This window comes from Dendrobium catenatum, unplaced genomic scaffold, assembly GCF_001605985.2.
Source record: "Dendrobium catenatum unplaced genomic scaffold, ASM160598v2 fragScaff_scaffold_1089, whole genome shotgun sequence".
Taxonomy (NCBI): Eukaryota; Viridiplantae; Streptophyta; class Magnoliopsida; order Asparagales; family Orchidaceae; genus Dendrobium; species Dendrobium catenatum.
Genome location: NW_021319551.1, coordinates 554,552 through 574,590, shown reverse-complemented (window position 1 = coordinate 574,590; position 20,039 = coordinate 554,552). Strand labels below are relative to the sequence as shown.

Below are 20,039 nucleotides of genomic sequence, written 5' to 3'. Positions count from 1 at the left end.
GGTAGACACCTGACAACTACCATCAAAATTAGCATTAAAACTTACATGGGTAAAGTTTTTTGTGAAAAACACTTCTCACTAGCTGTCTAGACGAAGAAAATAGTAATTCAAAACAGATGTAAGGGAAGCTGAAGTTAGGCATAGTCCAACCTTCTCAATCGATTAAACCATTATGTTTCCATTCAAAGCAGAAGTAAGATGTGTGAATAAAATGGTCAAAAACAAGACACAAGCAACAATCCAACATTTGCATCTCATCAAGAGGAGAGATTATTCTGTGCGAACATTGGACGGAGAGAATTGTCCGGATTTTCTCTCTGTCTACAATAAAAACGCAATTACTGTAGTAGCTACATTTTGACTACGCTTTTATTGTAGACAGAGAAAACCGGACGGTTCTCTCCATCCAGTGTCCGCACAGAATAAAAAGTCGAAATCCATCAAGAGGTATCTTAAGCAATACACATTTCTCCCTATAAGAGTTGATAGCTGAAAGCTTGCCTCTCATAAGTTATCATAATCAGTTAGAACAGAACAAATGATGTCATATGTTAACAAATAAAAAAGAATGAGAGCCTGTATTATTTATGAATGAATTCCACAGTATCGTACTCTTTTTACTGGGTAAAGCCTGGTTACATGCAAGAGTGTAAGATGAAACAATCACTTCTTACTGCTCATTGCAGCAACCTCCATAAGAATGATTTTGTAAAAATAGGAAGAGGAAAATATTTCATAAACATTCATTACCTTTTTATTTTGTTCCCTTGTCAAGTAAATTTGTTTTAGAAACATCTCTAATACCATCTCAAAACAAGTTATGCTCTGTTACTGATGGTTGTCAGATTGCGATACTGATATTGTATGGTTCCAATCAAATTTCCAACAAGTTTTGAATGCTAATTCTGTTCAAAGACTTCAGTAATCTCTATGTTAACAACTCGGTTGCAGACTAAACCCTTCATTTTAAAAGTTGAAGGATCAGGATAAACATACGTTCACAATAAGCTTGCAACGGCCAGTTTCCCACTCCTACCAGTTAGGGGTGTCAATTCGGGTCAACGGATCGGGTTCGGGTCGACCCGCGGGTTGTTGGGTTAACCCGAACCAGACCCGTTTTTCAAACGGGTCAGAAATCAGAACCCGACCCTTTTCAAAAACGGCTTGACCCGAATCCTGATATTTTTGGGGTCGGATTTCGGGTCGTGTCAATTTTTGACACCCCAACCTACTACTCCCTCTTGGTGGCACTCAAGGCAGAACAACTTGGGGTGGGGTGTAATGTATCACTCATGTTATTATCCAGCTACCAATAGTCACCACAAGAGCATGAACCATCTCTAAACCGATGAAATCGAATTGGGTCCCTTAACACAATCTCTCTTCCTTCAACTGCCGAGAATAACTTCATTGTTGTGTGGCAATCCACACACACCCTCAAGTTTTTCATCACCCTGATGGGAGCTGCTTTTGGCAATGATAATATTCCAAGTGTCACTGCCAACTTCTCACTATGACAGTTTAACAAATTCACCTTCTTCTCTAAGCCTAAATCATCTGACTCTGAAGTTGCATTTCTGACATAACCCAGCCTCTCTATCCTTGAAATCATCTCCTCCAGCCATGCATATATTTCCTGTCTTCGGGGATGGATCTTGTCACCTGCTACAAAAGAATGAATTGATCCTCCCATCTCAATCCAACTAAGTCCAGGTTCCTTTTTCACCCCTCTTTCTTTCATTAGCTCTCTTGTTCTTAAAGCCATAGATCGTCTACCAGAATCCAAGTACATATTGTAGAGAATGACATAGGTAGCAGAAGCATTGGGATCAAGCTGCATTAACCTCTCTGCCACTTGTCTGCCTCTTTCAATGTCATGATGAATTCGACAGGAGCTCAACAATGATCGCCACACAATGGGATCATCTTGAAAGCCAGAATCCATTATGAATTTCTCAGCCTTATCAAGCCTCCCAGATCGACCAAAGAGATCAACAATGCAAGCACAATGCTTCATATTAGGTACCATTCCATAGTCCCTCTTCATGCTTTCAAAGTACCTATAATAAAAACAAGCAAAAAAATGATCCTTTTTAACTTGGTTAGGGTATAACACTAAATGTTTCTTCCAGTATTTATCTCATGATATGAACAGTAGAATATTAGAAAAGAAATAAGAAAATAAGGAAAAAAATAAAGTATTTTTAGAGAAGCCCTTTAAGCCAAGAAAAAGCACGTTTGAAAGTTGAGAGTTAAAACTGAAACAAATTTTCATAACTTCAAAAAAATACATTAACTTAATTAAATTGTCAATAAGTAGTCTAACATCATTATAAATTATAGGTCCCCAGCAATCATGTTTAATAATAAGTAGTGTAACATCATTATCAATTATAAGTCCGCAGCAATCATGATTAATACAACAACAACAACAACATCAAGCCTTTATCCCACTACGTGGGGTCAGCTACATGAATCCTTTTTCTCCATTGTGTCCTATTAAAGGTCAAATTCTCGTTTAAATCTAATAAAGAAAATCATTCCTAATATTTTCTAACCAAGTCTTTTTAGGTCTGACTCTACCTTTCTTAACATAAGTCAAATCTAATACCTCTACTCTCCTAACCGGGTCATTGGAAGGCCGCCGTTTTATGTGACCAAACCATCTAAGGCGACTATCTCTAATCTTATCTTCTACTGGAGCTACTCCAACCTTTTCACGTATATGCTCATTTCGAATCCTATCTCTAAGGGTAAAGCCACTCATCCACCTGAGCATCCTCATCTCTACCACACTTAACTTAGTATTATGCTTCTCTTTTAATGGACAACATTCAGCACCATAAAGCATTGCAGACATCACTACCATCTTATAGAATTTTCCCTTAAGTTTGAGGGGTACTTTTCTATCACACAAAAAGCCCGATGCATTCCTCCACTTCTATCTCCATCAATTTCACCATCACTCTGAACAATAGATCCAAGATATCTAAAACGTGTACTCTTATTAATGACTTGATCGCCCAAAGTCACAATCCCCTCACTAGGTCTATTACTACTAAAATTACACTCCATATATTCCGTTTTAGATCTACTCAAGTGAAAACCTTTAGTCTCTAACGTTGACCTCCATAATTCAAGTTTACTTTCAACTCCCTCTCTAGTCTTATCAACAAGAAGAATATCATCAGCAAAAAGCATACACCAAGGTACATCCTCTTGCAAATGTCTAATGAGAACATCCATGACTAAAGCAATAATTCGCACAATCTTGTGCATCATTTTTATTCTTAAAAATATGAATTAACACACTCATTCTCCACTCATCTGATATCTTTTAAGCAATCATGATTAATAATACAGAAAAAACTATTTTTTCTAACCTTTGCTGCAGCAAAATGGGGGGCTTCAATCTATCCCTTTTTATTTATCACATAAGTTGCAATAGAGCAAAAGGTATGCAATTTCTATTAAATTTCGAACCTTTGATTCCATACCATGAGATTGGCCTAAATTTAGGTCATATTGAAATATCAATGCAGCATCAATGAATTTACATAAAATTATTCATTATAACTTGGATCCACGATAATAAAGAGCATTACTTTTATTTGGAATTGTTTATATAATGTTTGGTATTTCAATACCACATTTCTTGGACCTTCTTCAACCACATATAATTTAAGATAAAAGTAAATAAAGTTCCGCCCAGCAAGGGGAAGTAATTAAGTACTAATTATGGATGATTTTGGGAGGGAAAATTCAAAATTAAGGGTTATTTAGGGATTAGTTAAATTTATTTTTGCTTTAAGTAGATTTCTTTCCCTAGGGTTTGTTTTAACTTGAATTTGGTCTGAAATTTGAGATATCTTCGAGATTGCTTGGGCTCTAGTCATAGGCTAGGAATTGAGAGAGTCGGATCTTCCCCTCGAATTGAAGATTCGTTGTACTTTGCTTGTTTTCTTGCATCTACTAAGTGCCTCCTTGTTATTTCTCTACAAAATTCTCAAAATCGGCTCGAGGAAGTGCTGAATTTATGATTTCAGTACAATTTTTTTCACAGTTATTATTATTATTATTTCCTATCTAATTGGTATCAGAGCCCTTCAATCTAGGGTACCAATGGCCAGAAGGAAAGTAGAAGTGTTGGAGAGAGAATTAGGCCAATTGAAATCAGATTTTGAGAATAAAAAAATTCAGATTTTCAAAACATATTTGCATCCCATGCATGAAAAGATGGATGGAAAGTTCACCGTCGTGGAAGACAAACTAAAGAAGTTGCTTGAAGCCAAAACCCAATACGATGACATCTGAAATGAAGGAAGCCAATAGTGGCCACGCAAGAGGAGGAAACCCTAATTCGTTTAGGAAAGGAGAGAATCAAGAGGTGGAGTTTCTGGAGGGAGAAGACGCGATGCCTCAGCTAGAGCCTATTTCTAGGGAGGATGAGTATCATGTACGAGCGAAGGGGTGTTGATTCTAAAAGAAGAGGACTAGATTATGAGCATTGTGGTGATGATTATTAAGGAGGGGGGATTTTGAAGAAGGATTTGGTTTGAGCGCAGAAGGGAAGATCGGGACATCTGGGGAGCACCTCCCTTTCATGGAATGGAAGGCTATGGAGGATTCACGGGAAACGGAGGCGATCCAAAAGTGAGGAAGCTGAAGATGCCCATCTTTGAGGGAGATGATGCGCATGGGTGGATCTACAAGGTGGAGAGGTATTTCGCCGACAGCGATTTGACGAAGATGAGAGGCTGATGGTAGAGGACCTATGTTTGGAGGGGAAGACCTAGGCTTGATACCAATCGATGGACATGTGACGATCCATATAGAGTTGGAGAAAGTTTAATGATTGCTGGTTGGAACATTTTTCGAACCAACAGTGGAGGAGACTTCTATGAGCAATTTTTCACCCTAACATAGGAGGGTTCAGTGGTAGAGTACCGGGAGATATTTGAGTATCTCGCTAGCCGTTTGGACATCCTTTTAGATACTGTGTTAGAGGGGAACTTCTTAAAAGGACTTAAACTAGAGATATAGGAAGCGGTTAGAGTGATGTGCCTTGGGACTTGGGAGAGGTTATGGACCTAGCACAGTTAGTGGAGGACCAGAAACACCTGGAATGATGGGCCAGAGGCAACAGTTCAGGAGGCCCGTACAAGATGACCACCACATTCCTAGCTCATAAAGCACCAACACTGAGAAACGTTCGTGAGACCCCAAAGGAGAAGCCTGTAGGAGAGGAATTTGGGAGAAATTTTAAGAAACTCACTAAGAACGAGCTGTAGTAGAAGCGGATGCAGGGATTATGCTTTAGATGTGATGAGACATACACACCGGGGCACAGGTGTAAGGAACGAACTCTTAAGGTTATCACCGTCTGTGATGACGAGGAAGCTGAAGAGGGAGGTGAGAGTAGGGCAGTGGTGGAAGAGGAGGAAGAGTTGTATCTTGTCATGGCCGAAGTCTCCTTAAACTCAGTCGTGAGGTTCACCCCGAATCACACCATGAAAGTGAAAGGAGAAATAGCAAATAGAGAGGTGGTGTTGCTAATCGGTGGTGGGGCTACTGACGATTTCATATCCAAGCAGGTTTTTGAAAAGTTGGAGGTGAAATTGGTGAAAATATGAGGCTATGGGGTGATGATGGGCACTGGGAAGGTGGAGATGGGGAGAGGAGTGAGTAGAGGAGTTGTGCAGACAATGCAGGGGGTTGTGGTGAGGGAAAATTTTCTTCAATTGGAGTTAGGATGCAGTGATGTCATCTTGGGGAAGAAGTGGCTGCAGATCTTGGGAGATACCAAGGTCAATTGGGGAGCACTAACGATGGAGCTGGTGGTGGAGGAAAGAAGGGTGGTGATCAGGGGAGATGCAAGATTGTCCAAAGCTATGGTGTCTCTCAAAATCATGGTAAGGACCATACAAGAGGTGGGAGGATGATTCTTAGTAAAACTACAGAGTCTAGAAGGGATCATAATAGGAGGGGGCATTCCCCTTTTAGTGCAGTTACTCATAAAACAGTTCAATGAGGTCTTTCAGTCACCTCAAGGCTTACCACCACCATGGGAGAAGGAGCACGCCATCACCCAAAGGGAGGGGTTTCTCCGATTAGTGTCTGACTGTACCGTTACCCTCAGATTAAGAAGAACGAGATTGAGAAGCTGATCCAAGAGATGTTATAGGCGAAAATCATCAGGCCGAGTGTGATCCTTTTTTCTAGTCAAGTTTTGCTTTTCAAGAAGAAGGATGGAAGCTATAGATTTTGTGTTGACTACCGGGCCTTGAATAAATAGACCATGTCGGACAAATTTCTCATACCAGTGATCGATGAGCTACTGAATGAGCTATGGGAAGTAGTGGTTTTCACCAAGATGGATCTAAAGTCGAGATACCATTAGTAGGGGGATGAACCTAGACAGATTTCAGCTCCATTGTTGGGGGATGAACCTTGACAGATTTTGGCTCCCTCGGTGGGGGATGAACCTAGACAAATTTCGGTTCCCTTGGGGCCCAACAAACAAACAATTACTTATGGTAGGAGAGGAATTAAGGAGAGAATTAATTATGAAAGGATTTCCTAATTGAGAAAGGGATTAACTAGGATATGTTTTCTAATTAAAGAGGATAAATTTGAGGGTTAATGTGGATGGATTAATTATTAGGAGATGTTTTCTAATTAAATATGGTAGATTTGAGAGTTGATTTGGAGGGGATTCATTAGGAGATATTTTCTAATTAAAGAGGGAAAATTTGGGGGATGATTTGGAGGGATTAATTAGTAGATGTTTCATAATTAGAGAGGGCAGATTTGGGAGTTGATTTGAGAGGAAATTAGGAGAGGGTTATTTTGGTATCTGTTATTTATTGTTCGCTATAAGTAGTAGGGTTTATGTTATGTTTGGTATGTAGAATTTTCTTGTGAGTGTTTGCTGTAATTTTCTTTTATGAGGGACCCTAACGGCGTCTAGTGTTTGGGAGAGAAAAACCTCTTGAAAGTGAATTATTGTATCTTGCTTTCGTTATTTGATTTTCTAGTAATAAAAAAATTTATTTTGTGCTGAATTTCTCTTATTCGTTGGCTGTTTTTGATACCAAAGCGTATCAAATTGGTATCAAAGCAGTGTCCTAGACCAAAATATTAGCTTTTCTCTATGATTTATGCTGAGTTTTTCCTCTCCATTTGCTGAATTTTGCAATTTGGTGGCTAGATTTGTGTCAAAGTTACTAATTTTTGTTGTTAAAGCCATAATCCGAGTATCGATGGCCGGAAGAAGAGTTTGAGGCATTGGAAGAAAAGTTGGAAAGGGAAGTATGGCAACTACGAGTGGATATGGGATCGATGAATGAACGTATTTCAGCAATAGAAGGAATGCATAAGAATTTGGAAGATATGATGAAGAAAATAATCGAGATGAAGTTGATATCTTCACAAGCAATTCCTAGGGTTGAACCAAACAGAAAGAAAATTATGGAGCTAATGAGAAAGCTCACGAAGATGCAATCCAAAATCCTTATGGTAGGCCGTTTGAGGGAAAGATAATCATGATTTGGGAGCTAATTTGGGTGGGATTAATTATGAGATATTTTCTAATTGAATAGGATAGATTTGGGAGCTGATTTGGAGGAGTTTAATTAGGAGATACTTCCTAATTAAAGAGGGCAAATTTGAGGGTTGATTTGGAGAGGATTAATTAAGAGATGTTTCTTAATTGAAGAGGGCAGACTTGGGGGCTGATTTGAGAGGGAATTGGGAGAGGGTTGTTTTGGTATTCGTTATTTATTGTTTGCTATAAATAGTAGGATTTATGTGATGTTTGGTATGCATAATTCTCTAATGAGTGTTTGCCGTAGTTTTCTTTTATGAGGGATCCTAGTGGCGTCTAAGGTTTGGGAGAGAAAGTCCTCTCGAAAGATGACCATTGTATCTTGCTTTCGTTATTTGATTTCCTAGCAATAAAAATGTTGACCTCTAACAAGGAAAAAAAACAGGGAATAAAAAAAAGCATACCTCTGCTGAATCCATGTTCAAATCGGCGACCCAGACCCATATCTCTGCAGAAATCCTATCACAGTCTGAGATTCGGCAGTGTTTCAGAAGAGACCATGCTCAAAACCTGCGATCACGCTCCAGCTTGTGTCATTAAAAGGGAACGAAATGAAGACTTACGGTCTTCTTCCAACTCCACATTCAAATCCCACAACCCTCTTCCTCATACGTCCGAAGCCACAGCAAATCGACTCCTCCTTTGACTTCGACGATATTCCCCTCTTGTAAGTTCGGAAGTTACGACACTTTAATCGGAAGCAGTGACGGGAATCGCTTCCTGTGAAGACAACTTTCTTCCTTCCACACAAACAAGTCCTTCCTCTCTTGCTCATTTCTCCCCACACAACCGATTTCCTCTTTTTGTTGCTCTGTCCGACCTAATCCAGAGAGCCGACTGAACTCCTCCATCTCAAGCCGTAGCTTCACCGACCCTTCCTCTTAACCGGCCGAACTCCACAAGCCCAACCTCTCACCTGTTCGACTAGATACCGTCGACTTTGTTACTGATTGTTATTGCTTATTACTAACCTTAGTGGTATCACTATTATTGTTGTACTTTAATATTAATGCTTATATTAACATTAAAATTAATATTTTTATCATAATTATACTATCATTATTATTATTATGATAATAGAATAATTTTTTTTTAATATTATTATTATAAATAATAAAAGTATCTTTAATAATATTATTATGAATAATAATAGTATTATTACTCATATAATTATAGATATTATTTACTATATATATATATATGGAAAAAGAGAAAAGAAAAATGCAAAAAAAAGAAAAGAAATACAAAAAAAAAATGTTCTCTCGATTTTCGTGCCATCCACCCCGCCGGTCGCCAAGGTATAATCTCTTTAAACCCTAAAACTCTGAGATCCCGCTTTCGATGCTTACAATGTGATAAAACGACCACCTATACACGCTTTTCTCTGGCGTATTGGGAGGAAGTTCATCGCAGTGTTCTCAATGAATCGGGTGATCACCTAAAATCTCTTTTTTGGCGTTCGTGGCACACCGGAAAACCGCCTATACACGCTTTTCTCTAGCTTGGTGGGATGAGAATCCGGTGTGGTGCTTACGGCGAAACGGGAATTTTCATAAGTACTCGCTCGAGGGGAAACAATTGCTTTTCTTGTAACAGGTACCGATGACCCATACACACCTTTCTCTGGCGTGGTGGGGACAAAGAGTTCACGGCCGCGGTTTCCTTGTACGAGGGCACCTATTGTACACGCTTTTCTCTAGCGTGGTAGGAGGCCCAGTTTTTCATAGTTTTCCCCTAACGGGGGAGATGCTGGAAGGCTGCCGAAATTTCATGTGAACTCAAGACCACACTTGGACTTGAATTTGAACCGAAGGTGAATGAACATGAACTTGATATTGGTTCAAATGAACATAAAAGATTTAATTTGAATTTGATAAACGAATGAATTTGAATATAATCAAGTCGAACTTGAACTGCACAAGGGATCTGAACTCGAATTGAAGTAGAATTTGATTTGAACTGGGACTTAAGTGAACTCAAACCTTAAATGAACCACAAAAGGCTTGAACTTCAATTGAAATTCGAACAAAGACTTGAACAAAAATTTGGACAGCAGGGGACTATGATTGAACTTGGACTCAAGCTTGAATAACAAGAAGCTTGAACTTGAAAGTGATACAAGGGAGCTTGAACCATTTGGACTCAAACTCAAATGAATAGAGGATTCATAATGAAGCTTCACCGGATTTGGACTTGGAAAAGATTTGTGGACTCAAACTGAACATTGCTAAATCATACTCAAATCGATCGTAAAATAAATTCGAGTCATCAAATAATGAATAAGTAAATGCTACGTGAACAACTCACTTATGTATCAATCAGGCAAGTGGATGTATCTATCTCCTTCAAGAAGAAGAATCATATACGCAATAATCACAACAAGCTTCTTGCAAATGGAGACCAAATTGAAGGGATACCAATGAATATTTGAAGATCGATACACAAGCAAATATGATCTTCTCTTCTTCAAGTAGGACTTGATATGTAATGAAGATAATGATGTGATATGACCAAATACATTCAAGTGAAATATTGAAGCACAAGCAAGTACATCAAACTTCTGCAAGCAAAGAAGGCTAATACATTATGAGCATAATGATCTGAAGAATATGCAATGAATACTAGGGGTATTCATATAGTCAACAATAGCTTAATTACAAGCAACTGCTACTACCTTATATAAATAGAAAGATTAAATGCGCAATGAATAATGCTCTCGAAGATAGAATTTAACGTTAATCTATATAGTAGTCATGTGAGAAGACATACTATCGTTTGTGATTAGCAATGATGAATATATTGCAAGAATAATGGGTCCCCCTGTGAATGCATGTATACATCTGTAGTGCTGTTTACAGGTGACTACAAGAAACTAGTCGTAGCAAAATTCAAATTTCTTATGGGTAGTAGTTGAAGATCTAAGATACACTTAGCAGCATACACATAAACGACAACAAACGATAGATGATGGAGATCACAACCACCCAGGGGGAGACAAGTATACGGATCCCTTGTATAAAGATGATTGATCAACAACCAGCTGGGCAATGAATTGCAAATGTCTCCAGGGTTCTGGAAGACCCGTTACATGTACCATATGTTATCCATAAGCGAACACTGGAAGATACATCACAAATCAAATATAAATATCTATGAGATTTTGGGGAAAACCGATTGCACTCTCAGTGTATCAACCACAAGCAAAATACCAAATGACAACAAGTACAAGCTCCTACGAGTCACTGTAGGAAACTCGTCATACATATAATATACTATTTACAAACAAATATGGAAGAATTACAATAGAATCAAGTGTCCACGGGTTTAAAGCAGGAGACTAGTTAGTGCACTACAATCCACTTGTAGAAAGAGACAAGTAGTGTACGACAGACTACCTGTGCGAAGCAGCGAACAATTCAATTCAGAAGCTGGTATGCCACGCCACCGGATCTGCAACATTTATGCAAGCGGACAGAAGGCGTTTACAAATATTTCAAAGTACCCCCGCCTCCCGCTCATGCACCATAGTTTGTATACACATAGGTATACAAAGGGTAAGTATAATTACAAACACCCGCATGAGCCCTGGCGAGCGTATTATTGGTACACACGCGTTTAGGGATGCTACATGGGTCAACAAATTTAAATCCGATCCTCCTAAGCAGGTAAAAAGGAGTCGACAAGGTTTAATTATAAAATACCCCCAAACACCCGCATGGGCCCCGGCGAGCTCGTTATGGTTACACACTTGACGTCTAGGGATGTTGCGCGGGCCAATAACTATGCAGGTCAATATGTGAATTCAAGTTCGAACCCGATCCTTCTATACGGGTCAGTAGGAGTCGACAAGGTTCGAACCATCAAACAAATATACGGTGGTGGTGACCAATATATTTGTCTTAATATATTCATATTAGACTTTTAAGGCCTATAACAATGAGAATTCACTAATAAATGCATAAAGCCTACAAAACCCGATCTCCTATCAGCAAGTTGATATGGTCGACAAGGTTTAATAAATGAAAATGCCCCCAAACACCCCGATGATGGCCGTGTTGAATGTAGATCTCAACCGGAGGGGTTTAATCTCAAATATTTCAAAATGCTATCAAAATCCACAAAATTCAAATATTTTCAAGTGACTTCAAAGTCACTCCGATAATGGCCCTGTTCAATTGAAGATCTCAACCGAAGGGGTTAATTTCATGCATTTTTTAATGCCACCCAAATACCCACAAAATCCAAAATCTCAAATTCCAAAAAAAATCATCCAAATCCAGATATTTAAAACTGAAATCCATCAGTTCGAATACTTAAAATAAAATCTATCCACCCTCCGTAACAGTTTGCTGATGAGGATAAATTAAAATTTACTTTAGCTCATATAGAACTAATGCCTAGTCGAAAATATCACTAGGATCCATTCTCAAATAATCTACTGTCAGTAAGGACGTGGTACGTATCCCCTAACCGACGATTTTGCCGCTAAATGACACCGCAGGATAAACGGTTATGACCCGGGGCCCTCTGAACTGAGTGGTTTTGCCGCCAAATGGTACCACGAAATACCAATAATGACGAGAGCTAATACACTTCTTAGTGGCATCAAATCCTTGAGATATGAATCAATAGGATATGATCGATAGAGCACAAAACCCTCTGTTAGCTAAGGTGGATTCAAATTTGTCCCCTTAGACAAACATCCTACCCAGGTCTACAAGGTCCCTTTGGACGAAGCAACCCATGGCTTCCGACAAGGATGCTTTTGTCAGGTTGGGTCTACTACCTCCTCTGAGTAAGTAGACCAGGGAGCACGATATCCCGGGACGACGGAACCATGGGATCTTGATCGGGTCCATAATCCATTCCCCCACCATCCACTTTAAATGCAAGATGGTGAAATTTCTAATTTTAAATATTAAACCCATCCAATTTTGAATACCCATGCTGCTACTATATGCCGGATACCCCGTATCTACATATATGATGTATTCATTAACAACTAGCCTTAATCGAAAGTTCTCTCGTGATCGAGAGGGGTAATTAATTATAGGGGCTTGCGCCTATAGGAAATCAGAACTCATATCATAAAGTCATCGCAAAATGAGGGCGAAATCTCTGGGTAGTGTCTCATCTACAAACTCACCTGCCTTCCAAAATTTACCCTGGAACAGAGCCTTCCAAAATTTACCCTGGAACTTATATCTGTTAAAACTTCCCTCGCCAAAGAAAAAGTCAAATCAGCAAGCAGAGGCCGGGGCTAAATTTTCGGAGCCCATAGATTTCTGGCGACTCCGCTGGGGATTGGTTTCTCTTTTCATCTTTGACTAGTTGTCTCAGTGTTATAGTATAAGCTATTTCAACCCGTATTTAAAATTTTGAATATTTTAAAATGATCATTTAATAAATCAAAATCTTGAATATTCTAAAATGATCAATAAGCAAATTCGTATGGCTTTCAGCAGAGTTTTTAAATTTATTTTTATTGCTTTCTTATGCTATTTTTTGTCCATTTTGGTTGTTTGTGTTCTGTGCAAGTCTCTGCATTTTGAAAGTGTTGGATGATGTATCAGATTCTGATTACTAACCCTTGTCTTTCATTTATGCAGATGGATCTACAGAACACCCCGATGACCGTCCAGTTGGGACGAGAAGCCAGGATTCAGCTGGCAAATATTGTTATTGAAACTGGGAATGCTGAAGCTACCATCCAGTTTGGTAGCGTTGACTTCCCTGCTGTTGTTGCAAGAACTGCCGCCATCCCTATGAATGGCGTGAACTCTGAAAAGCCTACGGAGAGACTCCATCTTGATAGAGCTCTTATCCGCTGGGCACATCTGCCAGCGTCGCGGGCCGCTGCTACTTTTGAAAATCCTCTCAAAAAGGTCTCTGTATTTGAACGACTTTCACAGTCAGAAACCTTAACCACCAAGAGAGTTGTGACTGGTGGGAAGATCTCAGTGGTACCTGCCAACACCACTACTCGGCCAACCGGGTTGTTTGCACCCGTGAAATATGATGTTGAGGCTTCCTCATCTGGAGGAAGGCTCACTAGGAGGAAGAGAATGAAAAAGAATGCTGAACTTCGAGCTCAGCAATAATTCTCAACCCATCCCTCCAACCTACCGGCCCAAGAGCCTGAAGTTACCATTCCAACCTGGAATGGGTTTCCAAATCTGAAATGGGTTAGGAGAAATAGCTCTACTGGGGAGCTAAAGAAATACTTTTGGGATCAACGACCTGAAGCTCCAATCCCTCTAAGAAAAAAAGATCCTGAGACTCTTTCAGCTCGGGTATACCGAGTCCTAAAGACTGTGAAAGAGAAAGGTCTGAAGAAGAGAAGATACCAGCAACCACTAATGGTCGAGACTAGAAGAACTCCGCCGACAGAACCCTTGTTTGTTGCGGTGGAGAGAAATGAAAGAAAATATATCCTGTACGGTAAACATCAGGGCGTGACATTTGAACCATATATTGAGGGATCCGCCGCCGAAAGGTCGCGGCAGAAAGAAAAAGAAATCTGGAGGCCAAAGCTTTGCAGAGAAGATAAAAGAGAAAGAAGAACTAATCTGAGCGTGAAATCTGGTGCGGATTCCCGGAGATCCGCCACCATCTACAAAGAACGTCAGAAATTGATTCCAAAAAGGATCAACAATGACACTTCTCCCGACGGTCGACACCTTAGAGAATCCTCCAGGGGATCTCGTCGCTCGCCATCCCCTCCAAAGGAAGAGACTAACTTAGACCGCAGTCCACTAGTCGAAGAAATCTCTTTGCCTAACCAAGAACCGGAGATCCAGTGGCATCGCCACTCGGAGATCCGAGTACTAGAAGAAAATATAGAAGAATAACAAAATATAGAAGGAGAAGAATATCTCGAAGGGGGAGAAGATATGGAAGAATACCAAGAAAATGAACTAGAAGAGATAAATAACACCTTGGATATGGAAGTGGTCTACATGGTGAGGCACACTAATGCCAATGATGAGGCCTACTACGATGACGGTGAAGGTGACGACCGTTGGCAACCTCCACCTAGGCAAGCACACCGGCGTCTCCATGAAGTTAGGTCCACCACTAGCGGAGGTGTTCATTCCCAAGGAGAAGACGAAGTGGAGGATGTAGAGAGGAATCCCCTTGATGATGAAAATGTCACACTCGTCGACATGAGAAGGCAGATGAGGCGACAGATGAGAGCCAAAGATAGAGAAATCTCTCGGTTGAATGAGAAGATGACTAAGATGATAGCTCAGATGGGGGCAATGATGCAAATGATGCAGAGGACTGCTGTTGTTGGTGTCGTGCATAATCCTCCTAGCAATCCGTTAAACTTTCAAATGCCTCAAGTCTCAGGAGTATAGGGTGCTCCTGAAGGCGGCAATGAAGTCAATAACACTACCCGCCAACCCACTCCGCAGAATATTGCAAGTACTTCTGAACCTGTGACTGCTATATAGTTCGAAGGAATTATCACTGAGAAGATTAGGGCCATCATAGCCATTGATCAGACGGAGAAACTAATTGGCAAGGGTCGTCCATACCCTGCTGAATACGACCAAGTGTCGTATCCAAAAGAATACTCTGTACCAAACTTCAATACTTTCAATGGTACTAACAACCCCCGACAATACTTGGCATAATTTAAGGCCACCTGTAGGAATGCAGGAGGAAATGATGCATTGCTCTTCCGACAGTTCGTCAGCAGTTTGACAGCAACTGCTTTGGAATGGTACGCTGAACTGCCTAACAATTTTGTGAAGATCTTCGCAGAATTGGAAATCATGTTTGTAAAGAGATTCGCCAGTGCCACCGAGAAGATAACAATCGCTGACCTTGCTTTGGATAAGAGGAGATGAATCAGTGACAAAATATATTACTCGTTAGCGTAACTTAAGCATGAAATGTGAGCAATAATTAGAAGAGGAGCATGTTGTGCAGTTATTAATGAGTAACATTTATGATAAGATGTAACCCTTCCTATGTATGGCTACGATTACCATATTTCAAGATTTGCTAGACAGGGTGGCCAAATTTGAGAAACTAAATTTGCGCAAATAAAAGAATCACTCTTATAAGCCCAAGAAGGCTAAGGCCCCGGGTGCTAGAAGGGGTGAGGCCGACGTTCTTTTCTAGAGCTGATAGAGAAAAGCAGGTGATTTACAATGTAGACAAGAGCAAGCAACCAATGCAGTATGAAGAAAAACCCAAGCAGGCCTACAACCCTAACCCCCAACCAAAGCTGATACTAAGGGGAAATGATAAGCTATGAACCTTCCAAGGTGGAGGAGAACGCCCGAGACAGGCAATAGGAACTAGTGATAGAACGTTCCAATCCTTCAAAGACAAAATGAATAAAGAATATTCATTCAAAAGGGAGAGTGTCGCAAAAATATTTCAACAGGCATTGAAAGCGGGTATCTAACTGCCTGAATGCAAGAAGCCCGAAGAGTCGAAGCACACTGGTGACCCAAATTATTGCCCATACATCGAGTAGTCAGTCATCCTATCAAAGACTGTTACATCTTCAAAGATTGGTTGGAAAGAAAATATCGAAAGGGAGAGCTCACATTGTCAGACAATGTGTTGACTCATCCCAGAAAAGAATCAACTCGAATGGTTACGTCCTCTTCCGTGCCCCAGTTAAAGAAAGAAGAAATGAAAAGAAGTCAGCTCAAGAAGAGCAGTGGGAGACTGCAGTCTCCAAGAAAACTGTAAAAATGCTGAAGCAGCTTGAAGGAGTTCCATGTATAAAGTGGAAGTCTCCTATTGAGCCAGTGTTAAATTTGAAAGCTCTGCCTGTGATACGACCTTTTACTTCAAAATAATTCCCCAACCAAGCTGGCACTTCGAAGCCTGAAAGGGTGAAATCCTCCAAGAAGTCTAAACTAAAGAAGCTTAAGGAGAAGATGACTGCAACTCAAAGGGTTATTGACAGTCTGGATGAATACTACCAGATTGTGAGGCGACCTATTAAGCTTGCAGATGGAGCCAAAGAAGGTGATGAGAACGCCCTTCCCGCAGAAGTATGTCAGGTCACCTCAGTGGCACCAATTACCTTGACAAAAGAAGGATACGCTGAAGAAATACCCTCTGAATCTTGTATGATGGTGTTACCAATGGATTACAGTTCGGAGAAGGGTCTGTATTTTCCAAAGGCAGAAGAGTCGGACCCTGATATAGCGTCAAAGATGGGGCATATAAACCTGGGTGGTGACTCTGAATTAACAGATGAATCCCTGGATGCAACAATGACTGACTCTAAAGAAAACATCTCAATAAATAAGTTTAAGCCAGAGGAAGTCGATCAAGTACAGTTAAGGAGTAATAAAATACTGTCACCTCCACCAAAGAAAATGATCTCCAACAAATTTAAGGGGAAAGAAATAGTCATCAATGATGATATTATCCCTAAACATCCTAAGAAAAAGAATACTTCTGCCAAGGGGTAGATTACAATGTCTTATCCCATCTGAGGAAAATTCTGATGCAACTCAATATATATGATGCTTTAGTAATGTCCAAAGACGTTAGGGAGACTTTGATTCAGGCTCTCAAAGACCCCGAAAGGTATGAGACATATTTTGATGAACGTAATATGACAGAGGTCTTGCAATCTCGAAATGAGCCGTTCCTCACTTTTTTTGAAGAAGATATGATGCTTGGAATGGCGGATCAGAATCGTCCTCTATACGTTATTATAAAAAGCGATGGAATGATGATTAGTCGAATCCTAATCGACCCAGGTTCGTCCATAAATCTAATGAGCTTAAAAGCACTAAGAGCATTATGTCTCGATGTGGAGCATCTTGGATCAAATAAGCTAATGGTACATGGCTTTAATGAGAAGGGGCAGAAGACCCTAGGATCGTTTACACTCCCTCTCACATTTGGAGAACTTCATACAGATGCTAAATTTCATGTGATTGATGCAGATATTGTCTTTAAAGAGCTCCTTGGCTGCCCTTGGTTGCATGAGTACGGCATTGTCCTGTCCACACTACACCAATGCATGAAGTACCTCAGGGATGGAGAGGAATTTAGAATCTCTGGTGACATCCAACCATTTGCAGTTCATGAAGTAAAGATATATGAAGATGCAAAGTACTTCATCCCAAAGAAGCTGAAACTGTCGAGCTCACTTAAGGCTCAAGCATCGGACCCAGAAACTCTAAAGCATCCTAAACAAGAAAATAATAAGAAGCAGGTGCGAAGAAAGAAGGCAACACTAACTCTTCCCAAGGAACCAACCATCCCAAAAGAAAGGAAATATGTACCTCATTTAGGGAGTGACATAGATGAAAGTGATGCAACCCCTACAAAATCCCAGAAGATGCACCAGTCAACGACCAAATGGAGCACAGAAGTTAAATACTCAAACGATAATTATGACTACGACTGTATCTACATGAACACGGTTCAGGGTGTGTTCGCCAGAAGAATAGATAGCCTATTAATTTCAGATAGCGTACTCGTAGTCACACGTGTTCCCTTGCAACACTTCAAAGAAGTCATTCCTCGAGAGGTGCATAATGTTGAAGAGCTCGTGACATTCTATGTACCTCCCACAAAAGAAAAGAGTGGACCAGCCAGCCTATTTTACTCAATTGAAAAACTTGAAGAAGAAATAAATCGTGCCTAGTTCCGTACACTCGTCGATTCCAGGGAATTAGTACCTACGAGATTTCCAAGGTATAATACCAGAAATATTCAAAGAATGTTGCGGAAGCGAGGTAAAACTCGTTCCTCAAAACAACAAGTTCGTTTCTGCTTGAGCCTCTGGTATCGAAGAAATCCTTACTCATTAAAGAAGAAGGATATTTTTGCCAAAAAGGGTCTAGGATTCATCATACGGAAGTACCCCCGAAATGAGATTTGCCGAGGCATAATATGCAGGGAAATCAAATTCGATGATGATGGTGATGAGGAGGTGTACGAAGTTGATAATTATGATGATCAACCCATAGAGGCCAAGCCCGCACCAGAAAAACTTGAAGATGGTGGACAGGCAGCCACTTTGGATGAGTTAAAAGAAGTCAACTTGGGAACTGAGTAGGATCCTCGCCCAACCTTCATTAGCTCCCTCCTACCTGAGGAGCAAGTAGAAGAAATAAAAGAACTTTGTATATTCAATGATTGTTTTGCCTGGATATATGTTGAGATGCCCGGCTTATCCCCTAATGTGGTAGTTTATAGGTTAGCCATCAAGCATGACGCAACACCCGTCAAACAAGCTCTAAGGAGAATGAGATTGGAGACCGAAGAACAGATGATTGCAGAAACAAAGAAGCTGATAGATGCGGGCTTCATCCGAGAAGAAAAGTATACTGATTGGATTGCCAATATTGTCCCTGTCAAAAAGAAGAACGAGCATATTCGTACTTATATCGACTTTCGGGACCTCAATAAGGCGTGTCTAAAAGATGACTTTCCACTTCATGTATCCGAACTCCTGGTGGACAATACGTCCAACTACGACATGTTCTTCTTTATGGATGGATTGTCAGGATACAATCAAATCAAGATAACGCTTGAGGATGAAAGGCACATGTCGTTCAGAACGCCCATCGGCATCTTCTGTTATACGGTCATGCCTTTTGGCTTGAAGAATGCTGGTGCCACCTATCAACGGGCATTAACGCGTATATTTAATGAGCTAATACACCAAAAGATCGAGTGTTATGTTGATGACCTGGTCGTTAAGAGCATGGATCGAAATGAACACCTAAGCGATCTAAGAATCGTATTTGAGAGAATTCGAAAGTTTGAACTGAAGATGAATCCTCTCAAATGTGCTTTTGAGGTCTCTTCCGGCAAATTCTTGGGGACGTTGTTCGTCATCGAGGCATCGAGATCGACCCCAACAAGATCAAAGCGATTATTGAGATGCCACCACCAAAAAACCTGTGACAGCACCGCTCCTTACAAGGGTAACTGACTTTCATTCAAAGATTTATATTGAATATGATGGGTAGGTGTCAGGCATTTTCAAAGCTAATAAAGAAAGATGTCCGCTTCAAATAGGATGAAGAATGCTATGAAGCGTTTGACAGTATCAAGAAATACTTGTTAAATCCTCCCATTCTAGCAGCACCAATTTCAGGGAAGTCTCTTATACTATATACAGCAACTCTGGAAGAGTCCCTCGAAGCAATATTGGCCCAACATAATGATGAAGGCAAAGAAAATGCACTCTACTATATTATTCGAAGATTAATCAGAGTAGAGATCCGCTATTCTCCAATTGAGAAGCATTGTCTAGCGTTGATTTTGCAGTTCAGAAATTCTGCCACTACATGATGTCTCACAGAATCACCCTGATATCAAAGATCGATCCACTAAAAACTTGATGACAAGACCAGCGTTGAAAGGTCACCTAGCTAGGTGGACAGTATTATACTACAGTTTGATATCATACATATGTCACAAAAGGCGG

The 20,039-nt window shown here is 40.3% G+C and overlaps 1 protein-coding gene across 1 annotated transcript in view; it reads right to left on the bottom strand.

The window, feature by feature from the left end:
• Positions 1 to 559: 559 nt before the first annotated feature.
• Positions 560 to 20,039, bottom strand: part of LOC110098289 (pentatricopeptide repeat-containing protein At3g13880) — a 31,008-nt gene continuing 11,528 nt past the window's right edge. Inside the window, exon 3 of the mRNA XM_020825064.2 lies at positions 560 to 2,060. Within this exon, the coding sequence (XP_020680723.1) occupies positions 1,307 to 2,060 (754 nt within the window). The 3' untranslated portion in view covers positions 560 to 1,306. The remainder of the gene's footprint in view (positions 2,061 to 20,039) is intronic.